Consider the following 17455-nt stretch of genomic DNA (forward strand, 5'->3'; position numbering starts at 1 on the left):
GTACTGGCCAAGGGAAGGAGTGTGGAGGTTTTAGTAATGGTTTAATGGACAGGCTTTACACATAGGCTTGAACTGAAGAGAACTGTGAAGACGTTTCATCCACTTACACTGAAGCATAGAGTTCAAGGGGGAAAGTAACAGAAGACAATGTTAGAGAACAAAGTCATGGATGACTGTGCTGGGGCTTAGAAGTAATCACACAGGGAACTGAGGGGCCAAGCCAAACGCTGGGAAGCAGAGAGGTCTTAGAGAAAGAAGAGGTCACTGCGAAGGGCTGAGGAGGGGTGACTTAATTAAGGCTGGGACAGGTTTCCAAGGACAGGTCAATGAGTCTGTCCTATGCCACTGCATAAATGAAGTCAGGAATCACCATCAGGGCCGTGACAGTCAACCTGATGGCGCTCCAGCATTTACTACTCTTCAGGTATTAACCATGTTGGCCATTTATTTTATTATTTTTTTAAACTGAGATATAATTGACATATAGCATATTAGCTTCAGGTAAACATGTAATTCTATATTTGTAGACACTACAAAATGATCACCACAATTAAGTCTAGTTACCATCCATCACCATAGCTACAAAAAAAATTTCTTCTTGTGATGAGACCTTTTCATATCGACTTACAGACTTTGAAATAAGCCATACAATATTAACCACAGTCACCCCACTCTATGCTACTATGTATTACGTTATTTATTTTATAACTGGGAGTTTGTACCTTTTGGCCACCTTCACCCACTTCACCCTCCTCCCCTCTGGCAACGACCAATCTGTTCACTGCATCTATGAGCTTGGGTTGTTTTGTTTGGCTTTGGTTGATTCATTTCTTTAGATTCTACATATAAGTGAAATCATAGGTAGTTGTCTTTCTCTTCCTGACTGATTTCCCTTAGCATACGTAATGCCCTCAAGGTCCATCTGTGTTGTCACAATGGCAGAATTCCCCTTTTTTTAAATGGCTGAGTAGTATTTCTGGATTGCTGATTAGACAGGGGACACGAAACTCTGTGCTAATCACTGGGCTTGGCCACCTGCTGATCAGAGAACTCTGTGACTAGGACTTGCTGCAGTGAGATGCAGCACACTGCGAGGGGACAGGTCTGGGCAGCACTGCACAGCTTTTCCTAATTTCAAGGCACCCCAGGAATCCTAGTTTGGCATGTGCAAAAGACAATCGCTCCTGGTGTGCAGATTTCGGATAGGCTTTTTACCAAGGTCTTGCCTGTGCAATCCATCATGCTCCAAGGTGACTGAACACCAATCTGTCTTACTCACTGGAGTCCCAGTACAGGGCTGGACAAATGATGGGCCCTCAAACAGTAGCTAAATGGATGAGGAAAAAGTGGCAGAACTTATGAACATTGATTTCACTCAACAGGGGAAACCACCTTCACCCTGGGGTTTTGACAGGCCACACGGACTCCAGCTTTGCCCAGGGGGTACATGGTGGTTGACAGAGTACTCAAATGCACAGTCACTTATAGGAGAGAGTTCAAGGCCTGGGGCCCGGTGTTTCAAGGTCGTGCTCATTATTCTCCCTGCCTCCTGACAACTTGCTCTTCCTTCCTGTGCGTGTGTACTTCTGCTGGGTAGCACACAACCCCCAACCAATTACCTACGCCAAAAAACAGAGGACAATCTCTTTACTTCTCATACCCAATTTATCAGCTAGGCTTCAAGACTTCCTGTCCCAAATGGCTTTGGAGCCCATCTCTTCATTTAGGTAACTTTAACTGCTACCTCAGTTCAAGCCCTTGCCTATGCGTCCTTCCTGTAGCTTCCCTGGTGTCCCTGTTACTCCGCTGCCAGAGTGACCCCTCTCAATGCAAAGATGACCAATCTCTCTCCTTGGCTAGCAAAGCTACTTGGATGCCTACCATCAATGATCTGATTAAAATGAACTTGGCAGTGCTTGAGAGAGGTCATCAGGAAGTCAATCCATGTTAGATTTATGTTCATCATTTATTTACTATACTTTTGGGGGGAAGGGAAACTGAATTTTGAGATCTTTCTTCTTTATTTCCAGACAGTATTTTCTAGATTGGACATTCTGGGGAAAAAATGGAAGGAAAAAAAGAATGGAAAAAAAACCAAACAACAACACCATAGTGATATACCCCTCATACTCATTATGATGGCCATTATTTAAAATACACACACACATACACACACACACACACACAACAGGAAACAAGTGTTGGCTATGATGTGGAGAAATTGGAACCCTTGGGTGCTGTGGGTGGGATCGTAAAATGGTATAGGTGCTGTGGAAAACAGGATGGCAGTTTCTCAAAAAACTAAAAACAGATGAACCATACGACCCAACAATTCCACTTCTGGGTATACTCCCAAAAGAACTGAAAGCAGGGACTCAAACAGATATTTGCACACCCATGTTCATGTCACCATTATCCACATCAGCCAAAGGGTAGAAGCAATCCAAGTGTCCATAAACAGATGAATAAATAAACCAGATGTGGTGTATAGGTACAATGGAATGTGATTCAGCCTTAAAAAGGAAGGAGGAAGTTCTCACACAGGCTATAACAGGGATGAACTTTGAAGACATTATGCTCAGTGAAATAGGCCACACACAAAAATACAAATGCTGTAGGAGTCTACTTACTTAAGGTACCTAAGGTAGTCAAATTTCTGAAAACAGAAACTAAAATGGTGATTCCCTGGGCTTGGGAGACAGAGGGAATAGGAGCTATTGTTTTAATGGGCCAGAGAATAAAGAGTTCCAGAGACTGGCTGGCATGATAGTGTGAATGCACTTAACACTACTGAACGATACACTTAAAGATGGGTAAGGCAGTAAATTTTATGTTAAGTGTATGTTGTCACAATGTAAAACAGAGTAAGGAAATGAGCTACCAAATGCTTATAAGTATATAGAAAATAATTCTCCATCACATTTGGGGCCATATATCTTCATCACGGTCATTTGTTCTGGACATGCTAATCAGAATTTATAAAAACATGACACATGGAGAGAATTCTCCAGAACTGAGGGGAATGATTTCGATTCCTAAGGGGTGGGGGTTTAGGCCAACTCTTTGGTTAATATTCTTCCCCACTTTGTCCTCCAAGTTGAGGCAGTACTACCTCCAACAGTGTCATGTCCTCAACTACAGAGAAGAAAGACCAGGGCTTCCAGCTGATATTCACTTGGGATCCTTATAACCACTGCTAGCCCCTTCCCATACCACCCTTCTCTGGAGATGGGCTCTGGCTATTTATTCCAGGCTGGGTGTGACTATGGCATTGAGAGTAGGCTAAACAAGGTAGAAACTAGGGGAAATGTTATGATAGGGACAATTGCGTTGAAGACAAAAACGGCTCCTGTGAACTAGGCTTAGGACTCAGATTCCACAATGCTGGCTGGAGGCGATCTCCACGTGAAGAAAGAGTCTCTGCAAGTCTCTCACCTTCTAAATTACCCAACACATCAGAAGGCACTCCGTGAAGACCTCCCCAGGGTGGGCTGTTTACACCACCACTCTCCACCCTGAATCACATACTGCCTGGCCTTGGCTCAGAATGGGTTCATGGGCATGTGCCCATTCTCCCGGGCAGAGAGAACATGCATCTGACATGTAAAGGTTCTCCACACAGAAGACTCTCAGTAAGTACATGCAGATCTGTGAAAGCACCTCAGTGCTACTTTTCCATCCTGAGAAACTAACATGCTTTTGTGACCAAGCAGCTTATTACTAGATTTAAGGAACTATGTAGCCAGGGTCCAAGTAGCAAACATATTTCTTTCAATGGTCTTCCAGTTTACCGCGTGGTACTCAATTTAGGCCAAGAATATTTACACCTGTAACCTCAAAAAAGGTATAAACAACATGGCGATACTTTATTTCTGCCTCATTTTGTCAAGATGCTGGAGCAGACACCTCGTGACACCCGTAAATCAGAGGAGGAAATTTTTCTCCAATTACGTTTTAATTCATGGGCAATCATTCTCTATAGCAGGTGGCAAGTTGAGGGGGGGCTAGACGTGAGGGAGCATGAAGTCAGGCTGGTGAAGTATGGAATAATTTTAATTTGAGTTTTTACAAATGAGTACTGCAGGGGTAGCAGAGACAAAATGTGCCTCTGAACGGCAGCATCAAATGCATCTAGAACCATCTCCTCAGCCAACTGCAAGGCAATCTAACACAGATGCTGTTCTCACTTGAATTCTCTGATTGCCGTGGTCTAATTAATTTCATCACGAGACCATCTTCTCATTTTTCTGCTTGAGGATCTTGAACGTGACCTTGAGATTATTCAAATAACTGCAGTGTCAGTTAGGAATTGACCCATGTGACAAAAACACCTTCCTTTACAGAATAAGCCATTTTCCACCATTTGGAACATCCATACCCAGAGAAATCGGTGAAAAACCTTTCCCAGACGGATCTGTGTATCCTACTAAAATTTCACTCTTAATCTGTTTGCTAAACATTTACTAAGCATATTATGTGAATGACACTTTAAAATACAGAAATTAATATGACAAGCCTCTGACCTCGAAAAACTTCCAGTCAAATAGGAAAGACACTCACACAAGCCAAACTCTTGTGCACATGCCGGCCCACACTGGACTTCCCCGCCTCCCCATCTTAGGAATGGACACACCATCTGTCCGGCTATTTACATCTGAAACCTGGGCATGATTCTTGACTTCACCACATTCCATCTCTAAGGCTACCACCCAGATCCAAGCTACTCTCCCCTCGCCACCTTTCTGGGGCTTCAGTGCCTTAGATTAAATGTCCCCTCCTCAGAAAGCCCTCCCTGATCATGCCATCAAATACTGCTCAAGACATTTCATTTCCTTTTCCCTTTCTGCACTTATTTGTAAAATTACCTGTGACTGCCTCTCTCCTCTGGCCAGCTATAAAGGGACCCTGTAGGGGCTGCTGGCAACTGTGCCCCTGGGCTAAAGCCCTGCCCCACATCCACAGAAGGTACACAGAAAAGACATGTTGATTGATGAGTGTCCTTTATACAGAAGACCAAAACCAGGATGATGAAAATGGAGGAATGTACAGTGAGGAAGGAACACTGACTCTTGACTGGATGACATCTTCCAGAGGAGCTGGCCTGGGTACTGTGCTTTAAAGGACAAGTATGTGCACCTGAGAACGCATACCAGGCTCTGCAACTGGCAAAAGACAAGGCCCAAAGGCATGGCTAGTCCAGGAAGTCTGAACAATGGAAAGGGTCCCTGAAATGGCAGGAATCCAGAGCATGCACACAGACGCACTGAGAGGACAGATCACACAGCGGGGGGCCTGACTGACCCAGTTAGGAAGTGGGATTTTTTTTTTTTAGACCATGGAAAGTCACTGAAAAGTTCTGAAGGTGAAAAATTAGATACTCTAAACTACCTTTCATAAACATTGAGAGAAACTGTTGTAACTTAAAAACCAGCAAACCACCAAAAGTGGCATCACTTTGAAGAGGACTAAGTACACCTCCACCTATGTTTGGAGGAGAAAAAGAAAGGATTTGGCTGCCATCTGTAAATGTAAGGAAGAGAGGGGCTCACAGTCGGTGACCCTGGGTCTCCAAGAGGTGAGCTGACAGCAGGTCAGTTTTTGGGTTTTCGAAGACACTGAAAAGCCATGTTAGCATTTCCAAATGGTTTCAAAGTAAAAAGGCACCAGGATCGAGGACAGTGAAGCTAGTATCTGGATTCCAGGACTGGGGCCGGGTGCAGGTTGGGGAGATGGTTCCAAGCAAGCATGCTACACATTCCAGAATGTTTTGTCAAACAGTATTGAACAGACGGATAGGACTCCTCACACTGAAATTAATGCTAACGCCCTGCGTTTGATCCTGAACACAGTGAAGATAAGAATGACTCTGTCTCGGCCACAGTAATGGGCAGCTGCTCAGACTGTAAGGGATCAGGGACCTCTGACAAAACGTGCCTTCCAAAACATCGAGAACCCAGGCACTCAGAGTGCTTTCTCAACAGGGCTTATTCAAGGCCAGTTTATCTGAAGAGCGCCACTCTCAACAGCGCTGTAGCCACAGGCGACAGCTGACCCGTACAGACAAAGCCAGTTAACCGTGCCCTGTGCTTGCATGAGTTCTGGAGGGAGGGAGAGGCCCAGGAGCCTGCAGTCACGATATTGCATTAACTGGGGGCTGATTTTTTCCCCCTTTGGGTTTTTGTTTGTCTATTTGTTTTGGCTCAAGTAAATTGTCCAATCTGGGCCTCAGCTTGCCTATAAAATCAGGAATCCAGAAACAAAGGTCCCTCCCAGTTGTAAACTCCTGTGAAAATGAAGAAATTCCTTGCAGGTACACCGGCTTTCCACAAACCAGGGAAGGGACCTGAGCTAAGGAGGGATCCCTGCAGCTCATCCTGGTTCAATGTCCACTGAGCTGAGGTAGGGTGACAGTGGAACTGGCCCCAGGTGTGACTACACCCCTGGCTGGAGAAGGCGCCACTGCCTGGGCCGGGAATCAGTAGCGCATGCTCATACCACAGCTCTAACTGAGACCACAGGCTGGCAAGCCAGGTTAAATTCTCCACATGTCAAACCACGACAGCGTCAAGGTGAGGATTATGAGATAGTGGATGTAAGAGGCTGAGTGCAGTACCAGACACACAGCCACTCCTCAGTACAGGACAATACTAGAAGACATTGTTGTCCATTTTATTTCACTTAGTTAGCTTTTGCATTTACCTCTGCCGCTTTCTAGGACACTCTCACTGCATGAAAGATAAAATTATAGGGCCTCATGAAACTGGAAAAGTCCCCAAAGTCCTTTCTTCCAGTTCCCTGTTCTTAGGCATTTTCACTGTCACCACATTAGCCAAGCAGACGGCCCAAGGCCACCCAGACACGAAGTCCATCTAAAACACGATTGTTTGTGTCCTCAGGGGTCCCCCCAGGGCCTGTAAGTAATGAGTATAAATTCTCGTACTCCCCGATGCCCTAAAAATCAAAGTTGTCTGTTATGACAAGAAGTTTACAAAATGAAATGAAAGTGCCTAAGACCAGGAGATCATGCACTGAGTAATCAGAGAGTCAATTCTAAAATATGAGACAATGACAAAAGTGATGACAAAGTCTGTAACAGTCCTCACTAATGATTCTTATGATGTGAAGCAAAAAATCCGAATACACAATCCCATTTATGTCGTGATTACAGTGAAGTACAATTATGTACGTACAGAGCAAGCGCTGGCGAGTGACATGGAAAATGACAAAGGCTGATCTGCTATGGAGGTGCGACTGCAGTAGCCTCACTTTTATTGAGTGACTCGAGTGGGGCTGGCACAATAAACACACCAGTGACAGTCACAGGGAAGGAGGCGCTGCCATTCACTTACCCCGGGTTGTACAACATGACCGCGGACAGGTTCTCACAGGACTTGGAGAGGTCAGTCATGGACAAGCTGAAGGAGGACAGAAGGCCACTCTAAGAGCAGACACAGGGCAGAGCGGTTACCTCAGCGGGGAAGAGAGGGCCAGCGCCCTGGACTCGCTGCTTTCACCTGGTGAGAAGCAATGAGGTGCACACACACCCACCCACCCCCCACCCTCCATTAGCATGCACCGTAACTGGTCTATCCGAGGACGGCACATCACGGACAGCCGGGCGATGGATGCCACTCAGACCCAAGCCTCGGCTAAGCCCAGCAGGGCCCCCGGGGCCCCTACACGTCCAGACTGGCGAAGCTAGCCAGGACCTTTACCACCACGGGGCTCTCCACGACCACACCACATGGAAGTGGAGGGAAGGGTCACCCTCGTTGCTGGCAGGAGCCCTGTCCTGTTCTCAGCAGCACTCACTACATGAACTGAGGGAGAAAGGTGAGGAGGTAGAGGGAGACCCAAAAAGGAAGAGCTTAACCTGTTTGCTTCCAAGGAAAGGTACTGGCAAATATATTTTCCTCCCTCTTGCCCTCTGCAACTGTGAACCAAAGGGGACCCTTCAAGGAGACCCTGGGCCAGAAGAGATAAGAGGCTTCACTGGCAGCCCCAGAGAAGGCTGGGGTTTGCAGCTTTCTTATTTCCCATCGAAGGCACTGGCGCCCTCGGGCAGCCCTCACGAAAGGAGGTAGACATGCAGGGGGCTATATGACTCGGGGTAAAGGGCAAACACTAAAGGTCAGCAGGTCAGGGCTGCAGCACAGGTTCACCACTTGCTGGTGAGGGAACAAGTGAGTCTCAGTTGCTTATCTTGATCATCTGTGACATGGGGATAGGAATAGCCACTGGGCAGATAAAGCAGTGCAATACGTGTAGAAGTTTCATACAGTGCCTGGCTCCTAGAAACGTTAGCTGTCCTCTCTACTTTCCTCGGCCTGAGGACAGTACAGTGTCCCCATACAGATTTCTCTCTCATCTCCCCCTCTCTCTCAGGTCCTCCACTCAACTCCCCTGCCCAACACTTCAAGTGCTCTCCGGATGTGTCTATCCAACAGCTGTCTTAAACACACCCCCTCTCTGATTCACACCCCAACCAAAAGTCCAATTCGCTGTGGTTGAAAATAAGGTTAACTCCTAAAACAGATCCTCACATGTGGAAGTCATTCTCTACGTAATGCAAAAACAATGCCTAGCTCTTTTGGGGGCTGGAGGGGTGAAGAGAAGGGTCTAGAAGGAGCCATTTCTCCTGCTCTGGACTTCACCAGCTTGCTGTCCTACTCAATCAGCCAATCATCCAATGAGCAACAGCTCCCTAAAATCAGTGCATGCTACAGAACGACTTTTCCGGTTCCAGATTCCGGAAAATCAAAATCAAGCCCCAGCCCCACCAGGATCAGAGCTGGCTCCTGGAGATTTTAGGTTCCCTACCTTCCTCTTCTCCCTGAGCTTGGCAGCCTCCTTAGGGTGGTTAAAGCGAAACATATTGGTTCTTCCCAATAGTATCACAGCACCTAAGAACATACAAAAATACAAGTAAGCAAATTGGTTGGTTGACAACATCATATTGTGGAATTTTACAGTTGAAATGTAATTTCCAGTGTGCTATAAAACAGTAATAATAAGGGAAAGCCTTAGTCTCCAAAGTCTGCTTATATAAGCCAATTTTAAATCTGCAAATATTCTTATTTTTACAGCCAAGTGTCACAATACTTATGTTACCAAGACAGAAGTAATGGATTCCAGCATTATATTACAAGATTTAAAACTTAATATCCAGATAATTATACTCTTGATTTTGAGAAGAAAAAAAGAAATACATCCTGCAAAGTGATGCTGTACTACCAAGCAAATCATATGGTCTCAAACTTGGGAAATCTTTATTAATGCCAACAAAAGAAGAGATCCCAAAGGAAAGTGCTTTCAAAGGAAAAATTGGCAAAATCGGTGGAGTCCAGGAACCACTACTAAAATCAACTTCAGAACGTAACAGGAAAGAACTTGTGTACATGTAGGGTCTATTTCCATGTGGAAACACTGCTTCTTGTTAAAAGCCTCTTAAAATTTAGATGGCCACATCAGACATATGAGGAAGGCTCCCTTTGACTGACCAGGGTCTTCCTTGTTTGGAAAATGCAGAAGAGGTAAAAGAATTCAATGTAAAAAACAAAGGTAACAAAAATGTTAGGTGGAGGGCACATTTCAGCATGATTAAGCAAATAATCAAACAAACACTCTCTATGGCTAAGAACTGTTCAGAGCTGGCCCGGCTGCCGTGCAAGGCAGTGAGCTCCTAGTCACTGGAGGCACCTAAGTAAGGGAAGCGATGTTCCAGAAGAGATTCACTGCGTTCTCTGGTCCCAACCCTATCCGAGAGTCTACCACACCTCAGAAAGACAGCCCCATGATCAGGCTTTGCCCAGAAAAAGAATGCAACTTATTTGTAAGACAGGACACACCTGCACTGAAGTGAACCACACAAGATGGCAGAGGTGTTGAGCATCTGAGTGACACACGCAAGGCTGACATAGGTGGGGACACAGCAAAGCTGGGTCTCACATGGCAGCGAGAGGACAGGGAAGATGGTTCCAGTTTGGGGTAACCATGGGGAAGGGCTAAGCCTTAGCAGGAGAACAGCCCTGTCATGTTTCAGGAGAGGAGGGAGTCAAGTCCACCCAAAACGCAGGGCGTCAGAAATAGCAGCAAGAATAGATACTGGACAGATGACGGAGAAACATACCGCGAGGACCTGGAGAGATGGGGAACATGCACCAAAAGTCACAAAATGATAGCCAGAGAAAATCTCCAGCTCATAGATGTTTTGTGTACCCCATGAAACTTTTAAAAACTGAAATTACTAGCTGCCAACTGGCAAAAATCTGCAGTTTTCACATAAAGCTCTGAGTTTCTGATTTCTTTTTGAAACTTAGAAGGTATGGTACAGTAGATCTTATTGCCCCTTGGCAAAAACGCCTAAGCTGCTTTAGACATGTGACCTCTTGGTGACCTCTTGATACCTGTCGTCACCTCTTGGTGACCACAGGTATCATCAACCTCTGCCCTTGGCTACTATTTCCACCTGGACATTGCAAGTAATATCGTAGCTGTAGGGAGCTACTTTAGGGCTTCAGACCAGTAATCCACCTGCCTACTCAATATATGCCTTCATGTTTTCAAAAGAATTTCAAATTCAACATGGCTGAAACCGAAGGGGTTTAGATCATAACCCCAGGGAGCAAATGAAGGGTCGGTTGTGGTGGTTGTCATCATTCAGTGGAAATGGAGTCAATATGGAAAGAAGAACACAGCTTTCAGGAGACTTAGATGGACAGCAGTGCATACTAACCAATTTACAATCTATGTATCCCCCCTCATGTAAAACTGCATTCGTATATTTTCCAATTATGGAAAGGCACCACGGCTGTAATTAAGAAAGGTGCTTTCCATGCCTCTCATGACCACGGCTCAAAAAGGGGTGGCATACAAATAAGTCAAAAGTTAAGCAGCCATGTCTAGGATATACGTATATTTAATGCTCTCAAAGTGAAATTAGAGATTAATAAGGCAATCACATTCAGTGTGTTAATTACATTTAATCCAATTCTTTTTTTTTCCTTTTAATCAAATGCCTAGCCATGCAGGTTGAAAATTGCTAAAATATGTTAATGGAAAAAGAGAATGGGATTTCAGAGACATATTTCATATCATATTAAATCACTGAAAATAATCTTGCCACTCATGTATTTGCATGAAATATACATAAAAATCCCTGTAAGAGTTATAAAAGAAAACAAAACTACCTATGACCATTCCTTGTTTCCATTTAAATAAGGTACACAAACTGCCTGGCATATAAGAAGAGGTTCTGTTAAGGCTGGCTTCTATTTCATTAGATTCCTTTACTCAACAAACCTAGTGACTTAAAACATTTGCTTCATTTTTACCTTATGCTGCTGTTAATTCCTTCATTCATTCAACAAGCACCTCAAGAACCAGACCACATGCTACAGAGTCATACACATGCCTTGCCCTTGTAGGAGGGAGAGGTGAATAACAAAAAAACAAACAAACAAAAAAAAAAACACTCCACAATCAGATGCAAAGCTACAACTGAATGAAAGATCCCCTGCCATAAGAAGGCTGATTATAGTGGAGATTAGGGACAGAGGCCCTGAGGGAGGTGGGAAGTGGTGCCCAAGACAAGCTCTGAGGATGAAGCAGGAGGAGCAAGGGAGTGCGCTATGTAAAGGTCCTCTAGGAGTTAAAGATGAAGGCAGTGGTGGTGGCGGTGAAGACAGTTAAATACTTACAGCAGAGGAAACAGGGAAGAACAGTACACATGATGAAGCTTAAGGGAACAGACTACATAGACTTTTTCAAGATACAGTGAAGCAACTTTTATTTCATGTAGCTTCAGAGGAAGACAGTGAAGGGCTTTGTGCAGCAGCATTACATGATTAGAGGAGAGCAGAGGAGAGTCTGGGCAGAAAGTTGATTCCTTCAACTGTTTAAAGAAGGAACCAGGGGCACCTGGGTGGCTCAGTGGGTTAAAGCCTCTGCCTTCGGCTCGGGTCATGATCCCAGAGTCCTGGGATCGAGCCCCACATCAGGCTCTCTGCTCGGCAGGGAGCCTGCTTCCCTTCCTCTCTCTTTGCCTGCCTCTCTGCCTACTTGTGATCTCTGTCAAATAAATAAAAATCTAAAAAAAAAAAAAAAAAAAGAAGGAAGCAAAGCGGGCAGGAATAGATGAAGATAAACAAGGTAGGAGGCAACTGCAAGTGTCCAGGTCAAAGGCAACAGCGGTTCAGCACTGGACTGGAGAGGAGGGAAGGAGGAAAATAAACAAGCCAGGAAGACACTTGGGGACAGGATTAAGAGGACTCCATGATGGGCTACATATGGGGACAAGGGAGGTGAAGGAGATGCTCCTGCGTTTTGGCTTTGAATAAGGTTGGACAGGGTACTGTTCACACAGATTAAGAACACTGGAAAAGGACGGACATTGGGGTGGGAAAGAAATCGTGAGCTTGGTTTTACACATAATAAATCTGAGACGCTTTTGGCAGGTGGAAATATGAAGCTCTAGAAGAAAAACCTGGGACATCTATCAATCTCTCGGTCTGTCTACCAACTTACCTACAGACCTACTTACTCTCAAATACATATAAATACATGTAAAACATAAATGTACATATAAAATACAAATATATATAAAACATATATACACACATGAACATACGTAAGTGTACATAGCTACCTAACACTTGTGTGTAAGGATGAGACCCAGAACGTATGCCTTGCCCCAAACTTTTGATATGGCCAAGGGCAAGCTAAGCTTAACCTCTCCAGAATTCAGTTCCTTTTCTAGTCATCAAACTGGATACTTTCTAAGGCTCCTTCAGATCTTAAACTCTCTTTAACTATGAACTACTCCTTGATCTGAGGTTAACATGATTAATCACAGCAGATGGACTTTTCTGATGCACTTAGTTTGTAATTTTCGGAGCATATCTAAGCCTCCTTGAAATATATGACAGCTTCTCTGAGATTATCTCAGAGCCTGTTAAATACCACAAGGTAGACAAATTCCAGATGGTCTTTAAAGGAAATGGAAAGGAAATGACATTGTAAAAGAGGACTCAGAGGCACTTGTTAACAACCCCCCCCCACAAAAAGTCACTTAAATCTCCGTGAATGAAATCACTGGATGCTGATTTCATAGATTTTCTGCTTCAGTATTTCAGTACACTGAAAATGAAACTAAACATGTAAACATTTCTAGGGATTTCCAAGGAGTATAGTGACAAAAATCATTAATGTCACTATTAATTACCCTCCTCAAATTTTATGTGAGATTTTCTAATTCTGCTAACTGCACAAGTAAATCAACTCTTTTTTTTCCTATTAAATGCTGTCATATGAATATTTCTGAGGTGACAGTGTACAAATTAATTAATTCTGGGTTATAATTAACGGAAACCTATAAGAAAACTGTATTCCCAAAAGTGAATGGTCCAATGTGATATGAGTTTAGAGGCTGGAAAATACGGGGCCTTGTGACATTCTGCTTCAAGCTCTAAATTCTGAATTTAATCATTTTAGAAAGCCCCATCCCACCCCCCATACATACAGACAGGCTACAACACACTATTAAAGCATGCCTGGTGAGAGAGGTTTTCATTTTGGGTATAATCACCAGAAAAGCGAAGCTCTGCCTGGGAACATAATTTTCTAGAATGGTACTGAGATGTAGGTTGGGGTGAAGCAAGATGGGTGAAGTTCTTTTTTTTTTTTAATCTTTTTTTTAAGATGTTATTTATTTATTTGACAGACAGAGATCACAAGTAGGCAGAGAGGCAGGCAGAGAGAGAGAGGAGGAAGCAGGCTCCCCACGGAGCAGAGAGCCTGATGTGGGGCTCAATCCCAGGACCCTGGGATCATGACCTGAGCCAAAGGCAGAGGCTTTAGCCCACTGAGCCACCCAGGCACCCAGGATGGGTGAAGTTCTTAAAATGTGCTTATAAGGGATAATTTTCCTTTGGATTTAAAACATCTGCAAAATACTTGTATTAAAATAAGCTATGATGATGGCACCATCGGAGGACCCGATAAAGAGAAGGACTAATTTCCACTAATGCATGCCAGACCTTGAGAACACATTACTTAATATGCTCAAAGGCCTTGGACTCTTATGACATTGGTGTTATTATTTCAGACACCTGACTTATAGTAATTTTTCTCTAACTCAAAATGGCTTTGGGCAGAGAGATGGGGAAGATTAAGATCTGACATGGTACTTGTGGTAAGAAAATTTCATATGAATACTAATGAATTCAAACAGGACACATGGCTTGGGGTTCACAGCTGGCTTGGAAGAGTGACAGGCACTCAGCATCAAGGGTAGCAGACGTCAGTGTCAAAGCACGCCCTCAGGTCCTCTGCTGGTGTTTGTGAAGGATATAAATACACATGATACCTTCCCAAAAAGCCACATTGGCCCCGTCCCGTCCCTTTCAGCATTTGTAATTCAAATATGGATTTACAATTTCTTGTTTTAGATAAATCACTTAAACTCTTGTTTACTCTTGGTAAAGTAAAAATTGCAAACCTGGATTGTGAGACTCTGGAAAAGAAAGTAAATCGATTTTCAGTCTTTGTTATTGAGGTTTCCAGCCAAATAATCCATCAAGAATTATTTGCCCAACTGTGTGCACGTGCTGAACCTGGAGCTGTGGAAAATTCTAAGATGCTCTAGTCCCATCCCCCAATAAATGTTAGGATGGGGGTGGGGGTGGCATACATGGGAACGGAATTTTTTTCTTCTGAAAGCCTCTGGGGAAATAAAAAAGAGTATATGGAACAAGTCTCATCCTTCTGAAAGAAAATGCAGAAAGTGTATGAAATAAGTAGAGGGTGATTCCAGACAGTAGATCATAAAATGGCAAATTCTAAGGTACTGAATGGAAGGCATTATACTAAGTGGTCAAGCTATTAGTAACTTTACTTTGTTTCATAGTCTTTGTTACCAACAACTCCACTTATTCTGTTAGTAACAAGCTCAACTATTCAGTTCTAGCCTCCTACACACTCCAAGCTGTCAATATTTTATTGTTCCTTCCAAAACAGTTCTTCCAAAACATTTCCCTTCTCTCTAAGCAATAATGGTCTCTTACCTCCATTTGTCCCTTTTGTTACTGCCCATCTCCAAGCTCCCTTGGGCTACATACACACTGCACCGTCCTTCACTTCAGCAACCACATTGTGCGCCTACCGCACAGTGTCCAGTCTGTGGTTCCCATGTCCTACTACACACCCACTATGAATGACTCAGCAGCCCTGGCCCCCACTGCCCCGTCCACCTCACCTACCTTCCAGGCTTCAGACATTTCTTCACTATGCACTTTGGTCAAGTATGTCTACGTCACATGTATGTCACTTCTCCACCACAGGCCATTATGACAAGATACCTCATCCACTTCAGAATTCAGCTTTGGGTAAGTTTCTCCTTTTTTGGCAGTCTACAGCACATCAGCAGAGGGGTTTCAGTTCTGCACCAGATGGAATAAGCACTCCCTGCCCTGTCTCTCCCACTGGAAGCCACTAGAGTGTGAAGAGAATACAGGCTGCAGCTGGTTGAGGGCCCTGAGTAGTCGGCAGGCTGAAGAAGACAGGGATCTGAAGCACTGGTCGGGGCAAGGGGAATTTACCACTTTCCCCCTCCGGTGTTCCCCAGCTTAGCTGGGAGGAAATAAAAAAGCTGACATCAGCACAAATGAGAACTCCAGGAGATGCCTTCTAGTGAAGGTTGGAGGAGGAGCAAGAGGGTTCCCTGACAGCAACATAGTGGGGGTTGGAGGGATGCCTAAACTTACAAGGAAGGGGGAAATCTCTCTCCAATTAGAGGGTGGGGCAAACCCTTGTTGCTTCTTCCTCTCTCTGCCCACTGACTTCCACTTGGGCACAAGAGCAGGAAGAACATGAAACATGAAAGAGGACTAGACAGGTTCAGATTTCTAGCCAGATGACAGAAAAGGAAAGACTCTTCAGTGTTGACAAAGAAGGAGAAGTTGAAGAAATCAACCTCACAGAATTGTTTATGAATTGAAGCATTTAGATTTGACCTTCAATAGCACACAAAGACTTCAAGAACTGACCTAAGATACAAACCACTGCTCGGGTCCCAGACTGACTCTTGGGTAGCACACACATGGGGCAGACCAGAATAGCACAAAGCCTTTGAAAACTGAACTGGCACTGAAGCCAGAACCACAGCCCACGGAGGCTAATTCTAATTTATAGTCTGAATCCAACCAGGTCCACTGTCTGCTAAAACAAAACAAAGCAAAATCAATGTTTCCCAGAGGTTTTCAACAGGACTCAGAGTCTCATAACAAAATATCAGAAATGTCCAGGATGCAATCTAGTATTACTCAGCATATGAAGAACTGGGAAAATCTCGATGTGCATGGCAAAAAAAAAAAAAAAAAAAATCAAGAGATGTTATGTGGAGATCACAGAGATGTTGGACATATTTGATAAAGATGTTAAATCAGCTATTATAAAAATATTCAAACGCAGAATAATCTTGAAAGGTAAAATGTTTTAACCAAGAAATAAATGATATAAAAAGCAATCGATTATTACAACTAAAAAAAATACAACAAGCAAAATTGGATGGGCTCAGTAGAAGGGTGGAGAGGACGGAGAAAGAGTCCATAAACTTGAAGACAGACCAAATGAAATGACCTAATCTGAAAAGCAAAAAGAAAAAAGTTTACCAACGGGTAAAAATAAGTAAAGAGAGCCTCGGGGACCTGTGGAAACAATACTGAAATACTTATCAGTCACATAACTGGAACCCCAGAATAAGAGAAGGAAGAAAACAGAGCAGAACAAAATATTTAGACAAAGAATGTCTGAAAAATTCCCAAATCTGGAGAAAGACATGAACCTACAGATTCAAGAAAATCCAAAGATCCAAGATCCAAAATGGGTAAATGCCAAGAAACCCATGCCAAGGCACAGTGTCAAGCCTCCCTATGGGATGTGAAGTTCAAAGTTTTAACATCTAAAAAGGAACAGAGAGATTATGAAAAATAGATGTGTTGATCTAATAAGAGAAGATGAAGCAAATAAGAGAAGAAGACTTTAAAGAGACTGACATTTGGATATTGTGTACACCAACATCTGGGCACCAAAAAACCACCTTCAATGTGATTGGTTTGGGTGAGAACTCCCATTAAATATTCATCAGCATCACCTGTACAACTCGTGAAAAACTGAAGTGAGGGAAAAATCTAATGATCTTAAGGGCTTATAAGCAAGTAGAGGTGAGTTCAATGGGAGGCCAGCCACCGAAATCTGCCGACTGCCTGTAGTGTTCAAAAGGACTCTTGTTCATTACATGCCTTGGCTAAACTGCTGGAAGATCCATTTCCCTTGCTGGTTCCACTAAAATTCTTTTTTTTAATTTGCCACTGAACAACTCACAGCAGCCCTAAAGCAAATGAAAATTTTATCAAAGCCTTCTCAGCTCCACTCCCCAGACAGTCACCTGTTCCCTCTT

At 43.8% G+C, this 17455-nt stretch overlaps 1 protein-coding gene across 4 annotated transcripts in view; it reads right to left on the minus strand.

Annotated features, from left to right (window-relative positions):
• Nucleotides 1–17455, minus strand: part of KIF16B (kinesin family member 16B) — a 279324-nt gene that overhangs the window by 113371 nt on the left and 148498 nt on the right. For all 4 annotated transcript variants that reach the window (XM_059134083.1, XM_059134082.1, XM_059134084.1 and 1 more), the window contains exons 16-17: nt 8821–8903; nt 7350–7438 (exon numbers count right to left, since the gene is read on the minus strand). In XM_059134083.1, coding sequence (XP_058990066.1) covers nt 7350–7438; nt 8821–8903 — 172 coding nt within the window. The remainder of the gene's footprint in view (nt 1–7349; nt 7439–8820; nt 8904–17455) is intronic.

Source organism: Mustela lutreola, chromosome 9 (assembly GCF_030435805.1).
Source record: "Mustela lutreola isolate mMusLut2 chromosome 9, mMusLut2.pri, whole genome shotgun sequence".
NCBI classification, from domain to species: Eukaryota; Metazoa; Chordata; class Mammalia; order Carnivora; family Mustelidae; genus Mustela; species Mustela lutreola.